The sequence below is a fragment of the Leguminivora glycinivorella genome, chromosome Z (genome assembly GCF_023078275.1).
Source record: "Leguminivora glycinivorella isolate SPB_JAAS2020 chromosome Z, LegGlyc_1.1, whole genome shotgun sequence".
Classification (NCBI taxonomy): Eukaryota; Metazoa; Arthropoda; class Insecta; order Lepidoptera; family Tortricidae; genus Leguminivora; species Leguminivora glycinivorella.
In genome coordinates this window covers 34,478,126-34,500,318 of record NC_062998.1, presented here as the reverse complement: position 1 = coordinate 34,500,318, position 22,193 = coordinate 34,478,126, and the positions used below count along the sequence as shown (strand labels likewise).

The following is a 22,193-nucleotide window of genomic DNA, read 5'->3' as shown; positions in this document are numbered from 1 at the left end:
AACGAGCTTATAAAGTCAACTTGTTTTATCATTTCGCGACGAAACCTGTCCAGAGATTTGATCAAATCACCATATTTATTATATGTATACCATATTTCAGTTAAGACTATCATTTCCCTAAATTCGTTTAGCGAAATGTTAAAAGAAATTGACATTTTGAGTTCGTTTCGGCAACTTACTGCCGTGATTCAGGGATTTTATCAAATCCCTAAACAAATCTAGTGAAATGACGAAACGTGGCGTGTCTATTGGCCGATTTTGTGATTTCACTAAACAGAGTCAGGGATTTAGTCAAATGACTGAAATTTTCTAGATAAATGATGAAATGGATTCGCCATTTTGGCATCTTGCGTGATTTGATCATATCCCTTAGAGATTTGATGAAATCTCTGTTTTGGCCATTTCCCTTCGACATATATATAAGTATATCATTATTGGTTAATTTTACATGAATAGTTTTACTATTATTAGAAAGGTTCACTATTTGTGAAACCACTATGATAAAATAATTACGAACTCTGAAAAAATCAGCCTAAAACATTTACTAAAAATCACCATCATTCAGTCTTTTCCCACTTTTCCGTCTCCATTCCACACATTCCATCTTGATCCTTAAATAATAATTCATTATAATTATAGTTTAAATTAATTTGAAAAAATCTGTGCTCAGCACACAAAGAAATGCCCTTACCAGTTATCGAACCCAAGACCACAGCTTAGGCAGAGCCACTATGCGCTATGCCAGACCGGTTGTCAAATAATATGACATGTTTTACATTATATTATAAGGTTAATAAACCCTTTCCAACCTTTGGTTTGGTCACTCATGTTATGTTAGGTTACAAAGAATGTTCCTGAAAACAACTATATCATAGATTTAGATTAGGGTGACATTATGAGCCATTGTGAGCTGTAATGTCCAATGCACTCTATGATAAACCTACCATTCCACAGATGTCGCAGTTACAAGAACTGACCTATCGAAAAAAAATTGAACATCTTGACGGACATGTGACTAGTCAACTATGAGCTGTTGGAGCAACTAAGCTGGGTCCTTGTGGCGGTTCACTTTGTTCAGAAGTTAAGATATTGCCTTCAAAGTGAGGTGAGCATTTAACTTAAGGGTGGAAAATGTACTGTGCCAGTTTGGAAATCAATTTTTTTTAGCCAGTTATGTGATTTTTCAAGAAACTTTTTGTACATTAGGTATCTTTTGACACTAGCACAAATGGTCTAATATTGCATACTTTACTTACCATTGATAAAATAAATATTAATATACTTTTTTTCAAATAATATTTTCTCTGAAACATTGAGGGTTTTATAGCGTAGGTAATTGTATTTTTTTAGTTGCCTCATGCTACCTCAGCAACTATCGTCAACGTCTGCTGCCGATTCTGGATCAAGAAATTCTCAAAGCGCTGGTGAGATGCTGCCGTGAATACATTAGAGGCAATTGCACCAAATATGGGCAGTGCAAATATCGCCATGAGCTCGATACAGATAGAATGAAAGAGGTCTTACAATTTTGCCACGACTATCAAAATCGAAACGGCTGTACACGTAAAAACTGTAAATTTCTTCACGCTACCAAAGAAGAGCAAAATACGTTTCTTGCAACTGGTCAAATCCCTCGGGTTCTAGCTGAGAAACACGCCGCCTCGGCCGCTGCCGCCTCCAACATGCAATCGAATGCCGCAAATGCTGAGACGATTCCACAAATAGCGATGTTCATCAGCGAGTCGTACATGACGCAACCGCCGCCTGCTCCTTGGCCGCCGCTGCCACCGCCACAAGCGGGGCTGCTGCCGGTGGCGACCGCGCCGCCTCCACCGCCGCCTTCGTCGTCGCCGCCCCGGCACGCAGCGGGCCCCTCTGCTCCACCAGCCCAGCAGCTCCCTCTGCCGTCCACTCCCACGCCAGGCGTTTCGCAACTTCGCCCGGTACCCACACCTTACTCTGGTGAGTTATCTAAGACGTCTCTTAAGAGAAATAGTGGACTTTACTCTCTGGATATGTAAATATTTAGATACTAACTATGACGTTATTACTTACCATACCTTTGCCCTTTGCTGAACATTTTTAGAATTTTGCTAACTGGCTATTCTCATCAGTCATTATGAGTACCTATTCCCACTAGTTACTATTACCACCAAGTTACTGCCAGTGGTAACACTGAATATTTTCACCTGTTCCCAGTGGTAACTCTTTCAAACTATGTAGTTTGAACAGCATCTGGCTATTTCATATAAGGACTGACTCTTAACGAATTCGCCAAATTCAGAGTGCTTTTTCGTGGATAAGTTCTAGCTTACTTTACACATACATTCCACTATTAGAATTTCCAGGATCACAAATTATATTAGAATCTTTTTGAAAAGTAATTCTCAACTAGATAAATAAAATTAAAGTGAACGCTGAAAATAATTCGGCGACAAATTGCTGTCACAACGTCACAAGCTTGATTCCTGTTGACGTTTTTTACGAGTTGAGGCAATTTCTTTACGATTCCTGTGAAACAATGAAAATGTAGACATGTCTCCAAATATCTACTTTACCAGGAATTCAGTCGATTCGATGCGGTATTAGTTATCTGGCATTGGTTACTTTTCTATAGAAACCACTACAGTAAAAATTACTGAAAGAATCTGTTAGCAGGTTTTGCTGTTTGCATATTTAACCTTTTGGCCGCCGGGCCCTGTCCGCCAAGACGTTCACTCACACGCTAGACCAAATTTTACGTAAATGACTGATAAAACGTTTAGGGATTGCAAATAGTGATATCGATACTTAAAATGAATGGTAGAAATCTTCTTAGATTAGATTCTCTCAAAAATTCCAAACGAAACAGATTGATTATACAAAAAAATGTTGAAAATGAAGGACATTATCATGAAAAACAACCACTAAACATTATCGATTCATGTAGTAATATCACCGCACTAGTCTGTACGAGTAGTCTTTTATACATGCCAACGGCGCGCATGGCTCGTCTTTAGTTCGGACTGACAAATACTGTTTACGCACGAGTTCAGTAATAATAGCATCTATGTCAACGGCGTAAGCGCTAGTCGCAACGTAAACTTTATAAACGTAAGTTTAGAGACGCGCGAACTGTGTGCAGGCAGACATACAAGGCACCTTACCGGGACTTATTTCAAAAAGTAAAAAAAAAATAAAAGTATTAACATTCGCCAAACAAATCTACTTAAAAAATACAAAATTAACAATATTAGCTAGACTGTGTCAAGTGTTAATTTAAGGAATAATAAATACATATTCTATCAATCTTAAATCGTAGCAATCAGTCCCAAATATCACTAATAAAATATGGCAGAACGTTGGGAAGAAATTTAGCACTATCAGGTCAGACGTCCAGCCCGTGTCGGACTCTATACCACAAGGCAGCGTGCTCGGCTGTCTGCTGTTCATCATTTACATTAACGACCTTCCAAAATCTCTTGATGAAAAATGTGTAATGTTCGCGGATGATTTTTCGTTGTTGTTATCATGTGACGGCAGTATAAACCTTAATGAAAAACTAACGGAGAAAATAACTAACATTATAAACTGGACAAAAGACCACAACCTAGAAATCAATTTTGAAAAAACTAAAATAATGCAATTCAGGCCCCACCAAAAACAAGAATTAGACATAGATTTTGAGTTCCGAAATAAAAAAATAGAATGCGTGCCCTCCTTCCCACTTCTCGGCATAACAATTGACTCTCATTTGAATTGGAAAGACCATGTCGAAAAAATAAAAACAAAAGTTAGCCAATTTATTTACGCCCTGAGACAATTAAAAAAGACCACAAGGCAGCGTGCTCGGCTGTCTGCTGTTCATCATTTACATTAACGACCTTCCAAAATCTCTTGATGAAAAATGTGTAATGTTCGCGGATGATTTTTCGTTGTTGTTATCATGTGACGGCAGTATAAACCTTAATGAAAAACTAACGGAGAAAATAACTAACATTATAAACTGGACAAAAGACCACAACCTAGAAATCAATTTTGAAAAAACTAAAATAATGCAATTCAGGCCCCACCAAAAACAAGAATTAGACATAGATTTTGAGTTCCGAAATAAAAAAATAGAATGCGTGCCCTCCTTCCCACTTCTCGGCATAACAATTGACTCTCATTTGAATTGGAAAGACCATGTCGAAAAAATAAAAACAAAAGTTAGCCAATTTATTTACGCCCTAAGACAATTAAAAAAGACCACTAATTTACAAACTGCTCTCACAGCTTACGCTGCATTCACCCAAGCATGGCTTTGCTATGCTATAATTTTATGGGGAAACAGTACAAACGCACAAGACTTGCTAATTCTCCAAAAAAAATGCGTTCGAATCTTGGCGAATATCAAGCTACCTGATAGTAGCAAGCCTCATTATAGAAATCTAGGAATTCTCACAGTACCTTGCCTATACATTTTCGAATTATGTAAATTTGTTAAAACGCACTCTGAGTTCTACACTAAACTTGGAGATATGCCCCGACGATTCGAATCTCGCTTCAAAAATAATTTGTTCCAAGCTCCATCAAAATTAATAATTCACAAAAATGGTCCCTATCCTATGTCAATAAAAATTTATAATAACCTACCAAACTACATAAAAAATGAACAAAACTATAATAAGTTCCTAAAAATTTTGAAAGCATTCCTTGTAGACAACGCATTCTATTCTGTAAAAGAATATTTAGAGTATAAGAACAATATCTAATTAAATGACTAAATTAAACGTCGCGCTCTCTGCTGTCACCCTATGATATAATATAATATAGCTTCATTGCCGGCCGTATAAATGTAAATACATATATTGTATTGTATAGTAATCTTGTATATAGTGTTATTAGTTACTTAGTTTTAGTTTGTTACTTTATTGCAGTGCCCTTACAGGGTTGTGTTGAGTCTAATACCATTTATAAGATCTTATGTACACACAAAGCAATGATTAAATGAATACTGAATACTGAATACTGAAAAGGGAATATCGACTTTCAATTCAAACAGTATAATAATATAAAAACGTCAATATGTACGTCAAATTGCATCGAAGTATTCAAAATCCAGACAGAAAAAAATATACTAATATTAAAGGGGAAAGAAAGGAACGTTCGGCGCGGCAGCGTCCTTTGTTCCGAAGTGTGAATTGAAATACCACGCTGGTGTACCAGCGCACCGTGGTATTTATGTACCTAAAGTCAGTTCAGCCTTACTTGTCCAATATAGTAAACAAACGAAATGTCAAATATGGTCAAAGACAATTACTAGGGATTGGAAGTGTCGATAAAATGATGTATTAACGATAATTTCGCTGCTGACGTCATCAGAGGATTTTCAATTTTACGTCACTCAATATCTATGTTAAAACCAACATTTAATTCTTTTTCGTCACATTTGCAATAATCCTGGGAAAAAGGCTTGTCTCACTTTCGCTTTCTTCAGAAACATGATTAAAATCGGATCATGGCTCTCGGAGTCATCGGTGAACATAAGTGAATACCGAACCTCCTCCATCGACGTAAATAAGTCGGTTAAAAATCTGATAAATTATTGTAAGGAGTTAATATCAACGCATTTTTTCCAAGCTATACAAACTCTAACGTTAATATCGATCGTTCATAACGATAAGTTGTCATCCCAACATTGCGACTCATAGACAATCTAGACTTCGTAATGTCAGGAGTTTTTTATGTCATCCGTTCGTAATTATAATTATTGATGAAAATCGTTAATATCAACGCATTTTTTCCAAGCTATACAAACTCTAACGTTAATATAGATCGTTCAAAACGATAAGTTGTCATCCCAACATTGCGACTCATAGACAATCTAGACTTCGTAATGTCAGGAGTTTTTATGTCATCCGTTCGTAATTATAATTATTGATGAAATCGTTCTAGAAATGATATTATTCAGTGGTTTTTTGGCTGATTTCAATATTTTGTAAGTTTATTTAAGTGTATAATAACATTTTAAGTGATGGTTAATGTATAATTCCAGAGAAAATTGAGATAATGTTTTCCAGCAGTGTTTGTTTACATGATTGGACAAGTAAGGCTGAACTGAGTGTAAATATGTTAATGGCGATTAAGTGCATAATGCTTAAATAAAACCAGACCATATCGATTGAACTTTTCCATCCCTAGCTGTCTTTTATACATGCCAACGGCGACAGTGGCACCGAAGTCGTAGAAATTAAGCATATTTTTTAAATCCTTTATTATGAAACAATGGATTCATATGGCTGATTAAAAAGTAAATGTATGAAAAAACAAAGGGTCAAGAAGTTGACATGAGTACAAAAGAGATTCCAATTTCCATTATTTTACCATTTAGTCTTTGTCTTCTATACAAGACGGCGGCGCTAGTGTATCGTACTATCGTTGTCTTCTATACCGGACAACGACGGTCAAAGGGTTAATAATACGATCTTTCAACTTTATTCCGACAACAGCTGGATATCATCCACGATAGCTAAGAAGCCAGTGCTCTCGAAATCGGGACGAAATAGTTAATTTAACGAAGTCCCGCAATATTGACCTATTAACCGGTATAGGACGAAGTGTCTAAGAAATTCGTTCATTGATAATGACACCAACGACAAGCAACCTAAAATATTAAAAAAATCATAATTTTTAAACACTTTTTTAACACATTATAGAAAAACAAACTTTGATTCGACCGGCTTTGGTACTGTTAACACGGTTTCGAATTTAGCGAATTCGTTACGAGTCAAGTTCTTAAAATAACAACTACCTACACTAAATAACTTCCTGCTGTTACCATCCTACTTTGTGGCAACTAGTTTTTACCCCTATAAAATGTACCACTTAACATGTATGAAGATGCATTTCTAAGCAATATTTTTTTCGTCAGCTGATTACTTTGTGACGATTTGTATTTTAATGTCATGATATGAGAATATTAATTGTAATACATGCGTCACGCAAACATCGTAGTCTTTTATTCGTAACTTATACTGAGTTGAGTGCTTCAGTTAACATAAATTACCTAATATCTTCGTCCAGTGTGAAATGATGAAACAATAAATGTATAATTAAATTGGAATTTTAAGAGAATATCATCTTTATTTTCAGCAATGCCACAGACATTATTTTCCGTGACCCAGCCGGCGGTTGTAGTGCCAGAAAAGTAAGTTTTTTTTAAAGTATAAATTGTATATAAGTACCTAATATCGTATTTTCACCATTATGCGCAGCAATGTTCTCCTTATTCGGCAAAAAAGTACTGGAAGGTTTTTTTTATGATCAAACCAACTTTAAAAATCAAACCTTGATAGCCGGGTCCACACTGGCCCCACGCCTCACGAGGAAAACGTCCGTGCTCAAGCGTGCACGTTTGCCTCGCCCGAGGAAATTTGCTCGGAAAGATGTAGAGCAGGCTCCAAGGAGATGTTTGTAAAAATAGCAGACCTCAATCTGACTTCTGATATATATTGTATCGATCCCAGACATCCTATAAACAGATGGTGCCAACCAGTTTTGTGGCCCTTTCCCCCCTCCCCGGAAATTAAAGATGGCATACAAAAAAAAAATCGTCAAATATAAAACCATGACTTATGCAATTTCAGCAAAGTCTATACTCCATTTATTTATTTATTTAGACTATTGCACGACATAAAATTGTACAAATGGCGGACTTAATGCCTTAAGCTCCATTATATTATGCTCCATTATTATCCATTCTATTATTAATTATTATGCTCCATTCTTTATAATGTCATTATTATTTGTATGACAATATAACACATAATTAATATTATATAATAGGCTACTTTCCTCCTAGTCAAATCAGCTTCTTTTTAAGAACTGTCAATATTTTGAACGACTTGCTAATATGGAATTACTTAGTCGGTCCTAAAGTTCTGTCACAAATGCTTTAACTGATAAAATTGTATATACCTAAAGGTTTTTATTCAATAAAAAATACATGATATCAAAACCTGTTTTATACTTATTAAAATATGATATAAACGATCGAAAATGTAGATCGTGATTTTTAAGAATCCTTGATTACTTTGAGTTTGTCGATAGACGTCAGCACGCGGAAAAATAGACTTCGCAAAAGGAAGAAAAAAACATTGTTACATTAGCCAAATAAAATAATTATTTTTTTAGTATGAGTTCTCTGAATTTGGGCATATTGAATTACTGGTATTTCATTTTCCTAGAAATCTTTAAGTCTGCTAGTAACCTTTAGAACTTGGGTACTTTTCAGTAAAACGCTTAGATTTCACAATCATCAACGGGAATGTGCAACAAAACGTTGTACAGTAGCAATATTGTCCATTTAATTCACAAGCCTGTGAGCCTAAGCTGTGTAGCTGTGTAAGCTGTGTGTAGCCTGTGTGGTGACGGGTTAAGAATTTCACCACCCCCTTTCTTCCCGTGGGTGTCGTAGAAGGCGGATATGGGTTAAATTGTGGCGTAGGCGAGAGGCTGGCAACCTGTCACTGCAATGCCACAGTTTCATTTTCTTTCAACCCCTTATTTGCCAAGAGTGGCACTGAAGCTTTAGTAGTTTCATGTGTTCTGCCTACCCCTTTATGGGATACAGGCGTGATTGTATGTATGTATGTAATTCACAAAAATCATATACAAACTTAAAGATAAAAGACCCAGCGTTTATAATAAGTATCATTAAAGCATATTAAGCCAACCAAAAATAAATAAAAACGTCCGGAAGAGGTCGCGTGTTTCTTGACTTGTTTTTTTTACCAAATTTTCGGATGTTACAAGGAACCACGCGAAACTGCGACAGCAAAGTACTTTAAGTAATATTGCAATTTATTCAGTATGAAACGAGCTTTCAAACCATGCATATGCATAGTAAGAAATATCTATCAATAAAGTTTTTATCACTTAAAACCTTTGTGACAGAACTTTAGAACTGACTAAGTAATATGAATTCGAATTGAGTGACGTCACGGTCAACTGATTTACTTTATATATTTCTATCTGAATTATAAAATATAAATTGGAGTTAAAAATATCTTCTGTCCCTGTTTTTAGGGTTCCGTAGTCAACTAGGAACCCTTATAGTTTCGCCATGTCTGTCTGTCCGTCCGTCCGTCCGTCCGTCCGTCCGTCCGTCCGTCCGCGGATAATCTCAGTAACCGTTAGCACTAGAAAGCTGAAATTTGGTACCAATATGTATATCAATCACGCAAACAAAGTGCAAAAATAAACAATGGAAAAAAATGTTTTATTAGGGTACCCTACATGTAAAGTGGGGGCTGATATTTTTTTTCATTCCAACCCCAACGTGTGATATATTGTTGCATAGGTATTTAAAAATGAATAAGGGTTTACTAAGATCGTTTTTTGATAATATTAATATTTTCGGAAATAATCGCTCCTAAAGGAAAAAAAGTGCGTCCCCCCCCTCTAACTTTTGAACCATATGTTTAAAAAATATGAAAAAAATCACAAAAGTAGAACTTTATAAAGACTTTCTAGGAAAATTGTTTTGAACTTGATAGGTTCAGTAGTTTTTGAGAAAAATACGGAAAACTACGGAACCCTACACTGAGCGTGGCCCGACACGCTCTTGGCCGGTTTTTTCTTATAATTATCTGAAGCTTTATTTCATGCATGGTATAAAATATTTTATTTTAAGTACAGTCAAGTTGCCTATTGTCATTACGCACGTCAAAATCGGCCGCCCAGGGAAAAAAAAACATATTATTTCGTTTTTTTATTACTAAAATGAAGTTTTGGGAGCTGAAATTTGGCAACTCGATAATACAAAGACAAATCAATAAAAAAAATACAAGCCAAAACTCGCTGGGGGCAGATTCACTTAGCTATCCTGGCATGGCCTTTGCACTTTAAAATGTAGTGTAAATTTAATACATAGTGTGTATTTGTTTATATTACCGCATATTTAATGGGTCATTTGTATTAAGCCCTACGGAACATAAGACTCGTAAGGCCCAATGTACATTACAATGTACATAGTTTTGCAATTTAATTTGAATCTTCCATGAACCAAACAAAGTAGAATTTCCATTGTTACATTGCTTTTTGAAACAAACGAAATTCTCACCAATTTACTTATAGAACAAGGTTCAAATTCAAAATGGAAAACTAACTATAAGTATGGTGGGCCTTACGAGAATAGCTATTTTTTTTTGGTCAATACGCCGTATATAGCTGTCTTGATGCAAAAACTGTGACCAGTGATAACTTTCAAATAGGTGCACTCGATACGTTGCTGCTTATTTTTTTAAATTAATTACCCTCTGGTAGTTAGTGCCAAACTTAAAAATTACTTGCTGTACGGGTTCTTAGTACTAAATCTTGGTCTGGTATGTATCAAAACGAGTCCAATCAGAAATTCAGCATTTAATGAAACATAAACGTATCTTTTTGACTTTATGTATTTAGAGAACTAAACGGAACTCGGAAGTTATGTTTCACATATCGAACGTTTGAAAAGTAAACTGATAAAATAAAACTATGGAAACGGATTAAATCGCGTATAATGAATTTAAAATACATCCCGACGTTTCGAACTCTTTACAGCGTTCGTGGTCAACGGGTGACTGAGGAAAAATTAAAAAGTGCAAAAGCTACCCACTTACAAGAAATATTAACGAACCATGACCACAAATAATATAGATTTCTAAGGCAGGTTCACACACTATTAATAAAGCTAGTTATACAATATTCAAAAAAATTTACCATTACTCTGTTAAAAAATAATTAACCAATTAATCTACACAAAATTGACAAAGAAACAAACTGCAAATGTCCAACACCATACAACACAAATGCCTCACAGCCTTCGTCGTGCTTGTTCCATTATCAGATGTACTACTGGATCCCAAGCCGGTGGTAAAGTAAAGCCATCCTCTCTATCATACATACATATTCTTATATTCATTATACGCGATTTAATCCGTTTCCATAGTTTTATTTCATGAGTAACTATCGCGGTAACCGAAGACAATATTAAGTAAACTGATAGTTGAGGAGTATCTTTTCAAAAGGGATTATTTCCACTTTTTTTGGGAAATCGAGAAAAACATAATTCCACGGTATTGATTTTGAAATTAATATTTAATTTGCAAGATTGTAATATTGTAAGTTGACGTTAATGCTATGATTACATCAAACGCAACATGTGTACCTAAATAAATATTTATTTACCATATGTTTTTGAGAATTAAGCACTTTTGATGCGAACTCTTGGGAATTAAGCCCTTTTGTTGTGGCTTTGTAGCGTAAATGTTATTATTGGGTTGGTAAGAAAGTAATGAGCGATCGATTGAATTCCACATAAAATTTTTGAGAGAGTTCTAGAATTTTCTATGGTCGAAAGTATATAAAGGGCGAGTCGCACAGTTTCTCGTCAGTCATTCACTAGCTGTCGCCGAGCTAATATAAGGAAGAAAATGGACGAATTAAAAGTGCATGTAAGGCATTGCTTACTATATGAATTTCAGTCTGGCCATTCAGCCGCCGAAGCAGTGCGTAATATATGTCAGCGTGTTGCTCCTGAAGTTGTGTCTGAGGCCACGGCGAAACGATGGTTCCAGCGGTTTCGTAGTGGCGACTTTTCATTATCAGATCAACCTAAGTCTGGTCGACCGGTGAAGATTGATGTAGCCAAATTAAAAACCTTAATTGAAGGAGATCCGAGGCTAACGAGTCGTACTCTTGCTACCGAGTTAGGCTGCTCTCATGTCACCATAGAAACACATTTACACGAGTTGGGAAAAAACTACAAATACAGTGTTTGGATACCGCACGAACTTGATAGAGATCAACTAAACCGCCGTGCCGATATCTGCATACAACTTCTGTCTTTTCGCCGCACATTCAACTGGTTGGACCATCTTATCACTGGAGATGAAAAATGGGTCTTATATATAAATCACACACGCAAACGTCAGTGGCTAGCTCCAAACGAAAAAGGAATAGAGGCACCAAAAACAGAGCCTCACCCGAAAATTTAAACCAAAAAAATCTATCAGAATCGTCACAGCATGCTAAAGTTTTTTTCTTACACGACAATGCTCGCCCACACATTGCAAAAGTGACTCGGCTAAAGCTATTGGAGCTAGGTTGGAAAGTGATACCTCATCCACCGTACTCTCCAGACTTGGCACCTACGGATTACGCATTGTTCAGATCGCTAAGCAATGCCTTGAATGAAAAAAAGTTCGATGATCAAGCCCATCTACGACAGTACATAGCTGAGTTTTTTGAATCTAAACCTAAGAACTTCTTCGCCGATGCTATTCATTCTTTACCAGAACGATGGAGACAAGTAGTAGATAACGAAGGCCGTTATATTATTGATAAATGATTAAAATAATAAATTAAATAAAAATTACAATATTGGTTATGATTCGCTCATTACTTTCTTACCAACCCAATATTTTAAAATAGTTTTATTTTATTTTTGGATTTGTATTAACGTTAGTTGATATGAATGTTGTTGTAATACATACATTGGTTTATCCACATAAATAATCATTACACATTTTTCAAAATGTGTTCTAAACTTTGATGTTAATCTTTTTTTTAAAGATCAAGGCGAGATTTTTTGAACTTTTATCTCAAAACAACGCGTACTTTTCTATACTAAGAGCAACTGCATTCATAGTTTAAAAAAAAGAAAAAATGGAAATAAGCCCTTTTGAAAAGACACTCCTCAGTTAATCTCTTATGAATTTAGGCTACATCCATACTAAAATTGTAAACGGGAAAGTGTGTCTGTTTGTTTGTCAGTCTTTCACGGCAAAACGGAGAGACGAATTGACGTAATTTTTAAGTGGAGATAGTTGAAGGGATGAAGAGTGACGTAGTCTACTTTTTGTCTCTTTCTAACCCCCCACTTCCCTATAGGGAGGTGGAAGTTTGTAATGGCGCATTCCGTAATTTTCGAATTTAACGCGAAAGAAGCCGCGGGCAAAAGCTAGTCTGTACATATTGTAGAAAACTTATTATATGAATGTAGATACAGTTATGTAATGCAACTGTACATAATTAGACATTAAAACACTCGTGTTATCTTATTATGATGAAACTTGCCCGGTGGCTCGTTTTAATGCTTGACATTATTCGCCAGTCACATAAAAAACTATTTGTAATTTTATTTTGTGTTGTTAATAAACAGGTTTGACCCATCTAAGCCACCGCCGCCTCTGCCCTCGCACATGCAGCCCACCAACAATGGCCCTTTAAAAAGAAAAGTGGACACGAACGGGAACGGTACGTCTCACTTCTTTCTTACTTGTTTATTTATTCATTCAAAACCACAAAATTAATCAAACCTTTTTTACTAAACGGAGTAATGTCTCTAACAGATCAGTATATCGATTTAGGTTTGCTCAGCGATATAAAAGTGTCATTCTATTAAGTAAACATATATATACGCAACATAGCGAACGCTAATTAGTGGCTAAAGATCGCCTATACTATGCTTTCGCAAGAAAACATGAATATCATGTTTTAAAGGCAGAATGCAATCTAGTCGGTAATATGGTTCATTCAAATATTTCTCCGTATTTTTTTAATGACTGACGATAAATTACTTTTGTAAGTTCACTGAACGTCTAATCATTGCAGACACGCTAAAAATACTAAGCGCTTGACATCTTGATATATTCTATTAATGGCGCTTCATACGCCGCAAGCTTTTATAAGTAGGTTACCAGATTCTATGCCGCAACGCAAAAAATAAATGAAAATTCTTAACTAACTTTTAGTGTTTCACTAAAGTAGTGTGTTGTGGTGTAAGCTCTTAGAAATATTGTTAATGTGACGGTCCACGAGTAAAGGCGCCTTACAATGGTTGGCGCTTATTTATGCTATTATTAACGATGCTGCTACTATAAGCGCTGACCGGCAAGGTATTTTATACTTCGACTGGCACTACTTAAAAGATCTTTCGTCACCAAGTTGCAGTGCAGTAGTTTCATTAATGGAAACCTATGATACATGTAGTATTGCGTTATAAATGAAAACAAAAATCCTTGCAAATATTAGTATTGAAGTCAGTCCGTGATTGAAGTGTAAATAATTAAAAAAAGTATACGTTATTCACTGAATCTTAAACCACAGGCATTACTAGAATCTACTTTGATCCTTTGATCGCCAACACGTCCCTTCAGGTCATTGGAAAATAAACAAACAATGTAATCACGTTTATACAAAGATTCGAAATTAATACGCACATTGGAAGCTCCAATTTTGCACAGCCATCAAATACCGAGTAATAAAACTCGTATCCGGGCATCCAATGTGGCGAGTATTGTGAGTATTGGACGTATTGGTCACATCTGTTGACGCTTGGCGTTTGAAGGATCATTCCGAACCGAATCAAAGAGTTATAAACTATACTGCCTCGGAGTTACAAACCACTGTCTGGGCTTACTGGTGAACGTTTAAACCTTTAAAGCAAGTATAATATAGAAGTATACTATTGAATTTCGCTACGCGTGCGACCCCGGCCACATAACATACGCAACGCGACAAAATTATAAACATGTCTTTATTTAATTGCTAATAAACATAACGTAACGTCTGGCCGGGTTCGATTTGCTCACCAAATGTCTGGGAGTAATAAGACCTTTCCTCGAGAGACCTAAGATTCCTGTAGAAGCCAAAGAAAAAACAGTCAATGTAGGTAAAGGACAAACTACATTAAAACCCAAACAAACTATATTTTATTTTTAATCCAAAATAAAAAAAGACATCTGTTTTAGTCTACAAACAGGGTGTCCACTTTCTGGAAAGTCAGGGAAAGTCAGGGAAAAGTCAGGGAAGCTCATAGTGGTCATGGAAAGTCAGGGAAAGTCAGGGAAATGATTTGGAGGTCAGGGAAAAACTTGGCACCAAGAAAAAAAATCAAAAAGTATTAAAAAATAATATGATTTCTTGGGTTGACCACATCCATGACAGCAAAGATCGATTCCCGGTAGTGATTTTAAGGCAACTTAAAATTGTCACTTTAGACTTTTCATTACATGTATAGTACCTGGCCTCCATCCCAGTGATTGCTAATGAGAGATGTCAGAGATATCTTCATGCTCTAGCTGACCTTATCCGGCCCAAAATTGTAAATGTGGAAAAATCCAGATTTTTTTTTACATTGCGTGCCCTACCCACATATTCCAAAATGGCGAAGAGGGTCGGGAATAAATTGAGTTATTGTGATTCAGATTAACTGGAAAGTTGCACCACAATGTCACCATATATAACATTCATAATTTGCTTTTGCTAGGGCGATGTGAAAACGACAAAGACAAAGTTACGTCGCTGTCCAAATTTAAGTATCTATCAGACAATCCAAAGCGGAGTTCGTCATAAAGCCAATGGCGCATAACGTCACATAGAGGCGCAATTTTGTATGAGTCAAAGGAGCATAGGAGGATAATAAGCGTGACGATGAGAGAACTTCAAAACACTTGGAAACCTAAAGGCATGTAGTGGCAAAACACCTAACTGGGCATCCCGACGCGACGCTGACAACAAAGAAAAAATTTCGCGCTCGCTTCGCTCGCGTTTAGTATTATCCATTTCATCGATTTTAATTCCCTTTATTTTTCGTGAAAGTTTCATGAAATTTAAGATTTTTTGGAAAGTTTCCGCAACTTGCTCATAACTACCTACTCTGCTCTGATAGACTAGGTACTCCATTTTGTTTCCTATGTTATGTACATAATAACTACTATCAGCCCCAGGGACGTATAAAAGTGGAAAAATTTTCGCGCTCGCTGCGCTCGCGATGTTTTTTTCTAGCGTAGACTACCCAAGGGCGCCGAAACTCAAACTCACTCTACCCTGATAGAGTGTACGGGCCGGCACTGGTATAGCCAAAAGTAAATGGCGATAACTTTACTACCAACTACAGATTTCGTTAAGTTAGTTTTATAAAACCAGAAATTAAAGTTTAATAGTTAACATAAAGATAAAAAAACCGTAGGTATAAAAGTATGAACTGCCTTGCAAATTTTACTATTTCGTACTTTAGAAAACAAACATATTCCAGAAAAAAAAAATTCTGTGACAGACGGACAGACAGACGCACGAGTGATCCTATAAGGATACCGTTTTTCCTTTTTGAGGTACGGTAAAAACTTATTTTTTTCAGGTTTTTTTTTTCAAGACAGAAAAAAAACCGTTTTTTTTTGCAACTCTAAGCAAAAGTGGTAATAGTTGAATGAAAATTTGGTCAGGGAAATTTTCTTAAATGGTCATGGAAAGTCAGGGATAAGTCAGGGAATTTTTTTAACGGTATACGGGTTTCCAGTAGTGGACACCCTGACTTTAGTAGCATACTGCTTACGTCGTTAACCTGCTGTGTATGTTAAGTTTTGATGTACGTATATAACAATATTTCGTAACTTACTAATTTCCGAGACGAAATATAGAATTTACAACATTTCATATTGCCTTGAGAAAAAAATATCTTAAGTAACCATTTTATGTCAGTTTTTAGTTCGGTATAAGTAATATAAACTTTAATTTAGATGTGAGCTGGGTTAAAAAAAATGCAATTGTTCTACTTTCCTAAGACAACTCATGATACTTGGCTAATTTAGAGTTTTGCTTGGTGCCGATCGATTCTGTTCTCAGCTGCAACAAGCAAGATTCGGAAACCCGATGCCCCTGAAGTGTCAGAGCAACACTGCGAAAGCTGTGTCCAGCGAGAATTAAGGTTTGCCATATCGCTATTTGACCTAAGATATCATTGCATGACTATATTAGTAACTATTTTGATATTGCACTTGACTTTACGATTATGCTTTAAATCGATTTGTTGAATATGTATTTAATTAAAAAGTATTTTCTTATGTTTTATTTTATGCATAGCGCGTATAAGTAAATAAATATATAATGTTGTTATGAGCGAATTTGAAATGCTTTCAAATAATATTTAGTGCTTAAGCTGATACTAAAATGTTTAAGATATATATTATTTACATGATGGATCCCAAGTCGATTTCCGAGGCATGTGTTGTTTGACAAATAAACTATTTAACACATAGCCATGTAAAAAAAAAGCTGTGCGAAAAAAAAACTTTTTAACAAATCGAAAGAATGAAATCCTAACCTTTTAATTTATCGAGTTAATAGTACTGACAGTTATACTAAAAGTAAAGCTGAAGCGGTACACGTTAAAAGATAAAGAGCGCAGCGACTTTAGTATTTTTGTACGAATTAAGAAAATGCTACCGTTTTGATTAAAACGCGTTAAGCTGTTTTTCATTAGATCTATGCTGTCGGCACAATCGGCCTCACCTAGCCACGAATGAAGCTGTTTCATTATGTAAGATCACATGCCTAACACAGCTTAGATCTAGTGAATAATCAGCCTTAACTCGAATCGTCGATATTCTGAGTACCGGTGTTGTTGATGTGGTGGGTGTGGTCTATAAAGTATTGTGGCCACACTTGATGAATTATGTAGTTAGTATTGTGGCGGGGACCTTAGCCCTACTATAGCTACTTAGCTATGTACTTATAGCAAACGTATTACATGGACACCCTTTCTGTTGTTATTCATTTGTTTTCAACGCACTTGCTGATAATATTGGGTTGGTAAGAAAGTAATGAGCGAATCATAACCAATATTGTAATTTTTATTTAATTTATTATTTTAATCATTTATCAAAAATATAACGGCCTTCGTTATCTACTACTTGTCTCCATCGTTCTGGTAAAGAATGAATAGCATCGGCGAAGAAGTTCTTAGGTTTAGATTCAAAAAACTCAGCTATGTACTGTCGTAGATGGGCTTGATCATCGAACTTTTTTTCATTCAAGGCATTGCTTAGCGATCTGAACAATGCGTAATCCGTAGGTGCCAAGTCTGGAGAGTACGGTGGATGAGGTATCACTTTCCAACCTAGCTCCAATAGCTTTAGCCGAGTCACTTTTGCAATGTGTGGGCGAGCATTGTCGTGTAAGAAAAAACTTTAGCATGCTATGGACGATTCTGACAGATTTTTTGGTTTAAATTTTCAAGCTGATTACAGTATACTGATGCGGTAACAGTCATTCTACTTGGTAGGAGTTCCCAGTGAATAATACCATGAATATCCCACCAAACGGACAGCATAACTTTTTCGGGTGAGGCTCTGTTTTTGGTGCCTTTATTCCTTTTTCGTTTGGAGCTAGCCACTGACGTTTGCGTGTGTGATTTATATATAAGACCCATTTTTCATCTCCAGTGATAAGATGGTCCAACCAGTTGAATGTGCGGCGAAAAGACAGAAGTTGTATGTAGATATCGGCACGGCGGTTTAGTTGATCTCTATCAAGTTCGTGCGGTATCCAAACCCTGTATTTGTAGTTTTTTCCCAACTCGTGTAAATGTGTTTCTATGGTGACATGAGAGCAGCCTAACTCGGTAGCAAGAGTACGACTCGTTAGCCTCGGATCTCCTTCAATTAAGGTTTTTAATTTGGCTACATCAATCTTCACCGGTCGACCAGACTTAGGTTGATCTGATAATGAAAAGTCGCCACTACGAAACCGCTGGAACCATCGTTTCGCCGTGGCCTCAGACACAACTTCAGGAGCAACACGCTGACATATATTACGCACTGCTTCGGCGGCTGAATGGCCAGACTGAAATTCATATAGTAAGCAATGCCTTACATGCACTTTTAATTCGTCCATTTTCTTCCTTATATTAGCTCGGCGACAGCTAGTGAATGACTGACGAGAAACTGTGCGACTCGCCCTTTTTATACTTTCGACCATAGAAGATTCTAGAACTCTCTCAAAAATTTTATGTGGAATTCAATCGATCGCTCATTACTTTCTTACCAACCCAATATAATATTTCATCATTATAAATTCGCAGGCCTAGACGGCAGTTACACCTTTTATTATATTCGAAGATCATATTTTATTGATCAAACACGTAATAATCCATATCCGTACTATACCTATTAATAATATAAATGGTAAAGTGTTACTACGGCTACTTTTTGTCTCTTTGTAACCCCCCAATCCCGCCCTCTTCCCTAAAATGGGGGGGGGGGGGCGTTATTGGAATTAGTCCGGTTTCCTCACGACGTTTTCCTTCACCTAAAAGCGACTAGCAAATATCAAATGACATTTCGCACATAATTTTCGAAAAACTCATTGGGGTTCGAACCCGTGACCTCCGGATCGTAAGTCACACGCTCTTACCGCTAGGCCACCAGCGTTTCATCCGCTAGACCATCAGCGCAAAAGCTAAGTAGTTAATTATACAGAGCAAAATTTAATACTGTTTACGTTAACATACTTATTTTATTACTGCGCCATTTTTGAGAAAGGCCGTAGCAGGATAAGGGAAGAAAAAATGCCCTTTAATGTTTAGAAGCTGTTTTTAGGGTTCCGTAGTCAACTAGGAACCCTTATAGTTTCGCCATGTCTGTCTGTGCGTCCGTCCGTCCGCGGATAATCTCAGTAACCGTTAGCACTAGAAATCTGAAATTTGGTACCAATATGTATATCAATTACGCCGACAAAGTGCAAAAATAAAAAATGGAAAAAAATGTTTTATTAGGGTATCCCCCCTACTTGTAAAGTGGGGGCTGATATTTTTTTTCGTTCCAACCCCAACGTGTGATATATTGTTGGATAGGTATTTAAAAATGAATATGGGTTTACTAAGACCGTTTTTTGATAATATTAATATTTTCGGAAATAATCGCTCCTAAAGGAAAAAAAATGTGCGCCCCCCCTCTAACTTTTGAACCATATGTTTAAAAAATATGAAAAAAATTACAAATGTAGAACTTTATAAAGACTTTATAGGAAAATTGATTTGAACTTGATAGGTTCAGTAGTTTTTGAGAAAAATTCGGAAAACTACGGAACCCTACACTGAGCGTGGCCCGACACGCTCTTGGCCGGTTTTTTTTTTCTAAGGTTACTTACACTTAGTAGTATGATTATGCAAAGTTTTGTTGAAAAATTCCCAGTGGTTTTCGATTTTAACTGTCAAACTTATATGACTGACAGATCATTAAATAAGGCTGTTTTAGAAGTATCACTTAGAGTGGTCCCTCCTTCAGAAATTAAAAAAAATAATTTGTAATGTTGACTTACGTACTTTTTGCAGAAATATTATAGTTAGAGACTCAAATTTCTTCCAGGTTATAAGTACTATTTAGTTACCCAAAATGAAAAAAAGATTGTATGATAGAGTTAAATACTTTTAGAGAAAAATCATATTTCATGAATTTGTTTTTTTTTCTGCTAACTGAACCATTGGGAATTTTTCAACAAAACTTTGCACAATCGTACTACTAAGTGTAAGTAACTTTAGAAAAAAAAAACCAGCTCCTAATCATAAAGGGCACTTTTTGTTCCCTTATCCTGCTACGGCCTTTATTATACACGTTGTAACACAAGGAAACCGAAAGTTATAAATGAAATCAGCAAAATTCGCCAATTTTTTTTTATTTCTCTCTCTTTTTTTATGTATTTTCACATAAAATTTAGAAGTTGTGCGTAAAAGTGGCACTTAAAATACATTTTTTTCTCAAAGAATGACATTTTGTATTTGTACCGAGAAATAATGTTATTATTATTTTTTAAATGCTAATACTCTAAAAGTAGGAAGAGTATATGACATTTTAGATATATGTGATCAGGAATACGCTGTTAAAATTATTTGGTTTTCTCATGTTACACCTTGTATTTAAATATGTTCAGTATGATATATAGTATACAACTGTTCTTTTTTTTTCATCCCATCATGAATCGAATGTTTTCAATCACAGACAATATTGGCGTGACAAAAATGGTATTTGTCTTTTACGCTTCGCGAAGATACCAAATAAAATGGATAATTACCCAAGGCAAGGTTAATTATTCTTGTTCTTGTACCTACTTACTTGACATTTATGTTAGCAAGTGTGATGAAAAAAATGCATTGTAACAAAGGGAAATACGAGTTTCTAGAATCAATTTCAAACTTTAATGTCAGGTTTCTAGATTATTCTTGTTAAGAATATCTTTTATATCCATCTTAATGTACAGTGTACAATAAAAGACCTAAGCTAGTTAGAATAACATTTTATCGATTATGTTTTTTCTTTTAGAATTGACGGGTACAAGCAGCAGATGGAAGCCTTGCACAATGAAGAAGAAACACAAATTCTATTATATAAAAAGAAATTACAGGAGTATGAAATTGGGAGAGACATCTTGAAGAAACTTGTTGGACCCGAACTGTTCGGCGTTTTTGATAATCTGATTGAGGTAATTTATCTGTTGCAATAAAATGATCTACGCAATTGCTGAAATTACGTCAATCTGCTTTATAAAAGTCATCAATATTATAATTTTTCTTCAACAACAAAAAATACATAATGTTTCCTTAGGCAGTTTCCATGTATCTTCTTAATTCTATAGTTTCTGATTTCCCCAAAAAGTCCCACTTTAAAAAAAAACCGGCCAAGAGCGTGTCGGGCCACGCTCAGTGTAGGGTTCCATAGTTTCCCGTATTTTTCTCAAAAACCACTGAACCTATCAAGTTCAAAACAATTTTCCTAGAAAGTCTTTATAAAGTTCTACTTTTGTGATTTTTTTCATATTTTTTAAACATATGGTTCAAAAGTTAGAGGGGGGGGGGGGCCACTTTTTTAGGGTTCCGTAGTCAACTAGAAACCCTTATAGTTTCGCCATGTCTGTCTGTCCGTCCGTCCGTCCGTCCACGGATAATCTCAGTAACCGTTAGCACTAGAAAGCTGAAAATTGGTACCAATATGTATATCAATCACGCCAACAAAGTGCAAAAATAAAAAATGGAAAAAAATGTTTTATTAGGGTAGGCCCCCTACATGTAAAGTGGGGGCTGATATTTTTTTTCATTCCAACCCCAACGTGTGATATATTGTTGGATAGGTATTTAAAAATGAATAAGGGTTTACTAAGTTCCTTTTTTGATAATATCAATATTTTCGGAAATAATCGCTCCTAAAGGAAAAAAAAGTGCGCCCCCCCCTCTAACTTTTGAACCATAAATCACAAAAGTGGAACTTTATAAAGACTTTCTAGGAAAATTATTTTGAACTTGATAGGTTTTGTAGTTTTTGAGAAAAATACGGAAAACTACGGAACCCTACACTGAGCGTGGCCCGACACGCTCTTGGCCGGTTTTTTTCCTTTAGGAGCGATTATTTCCAAAAATA

General features: G+C 35.9%; 1 protein-coding gene across 1 annotated transcript in view; it reads left to right on the top strand.

Moving 5' to 3' along the window:
- LOC125240831 (atrophin-1-like) overlaps window positions 1-22,193 on the top strand; it is a 44,896-nt gene that overhangs the window by 3,133 nt on the left and 19,570 nt on the right. The window contains 7 exon segments of the mRNA XM_048148964.1: window positions 955-1,105; window positions 1,333-1,432; window positions 1,434-1,962; window positions 7,114-7,168; window positions 13,166-13,260; window positions 16,630-16,711; window positions 21,102-21,261. Of these exon segments, the coding sequence (XP_048004921.1) occupies window positions 1,358-1,432; window positions 1,434-1,962; window positions 7,114-7,168; window positions 13,166-13,260; window positions 16,630-16,711; window positions 21,102-21,261 (996 nt within the window). The 5' untranslated portion in view covers window positions 955-1,105; window positions 1,333-1,357.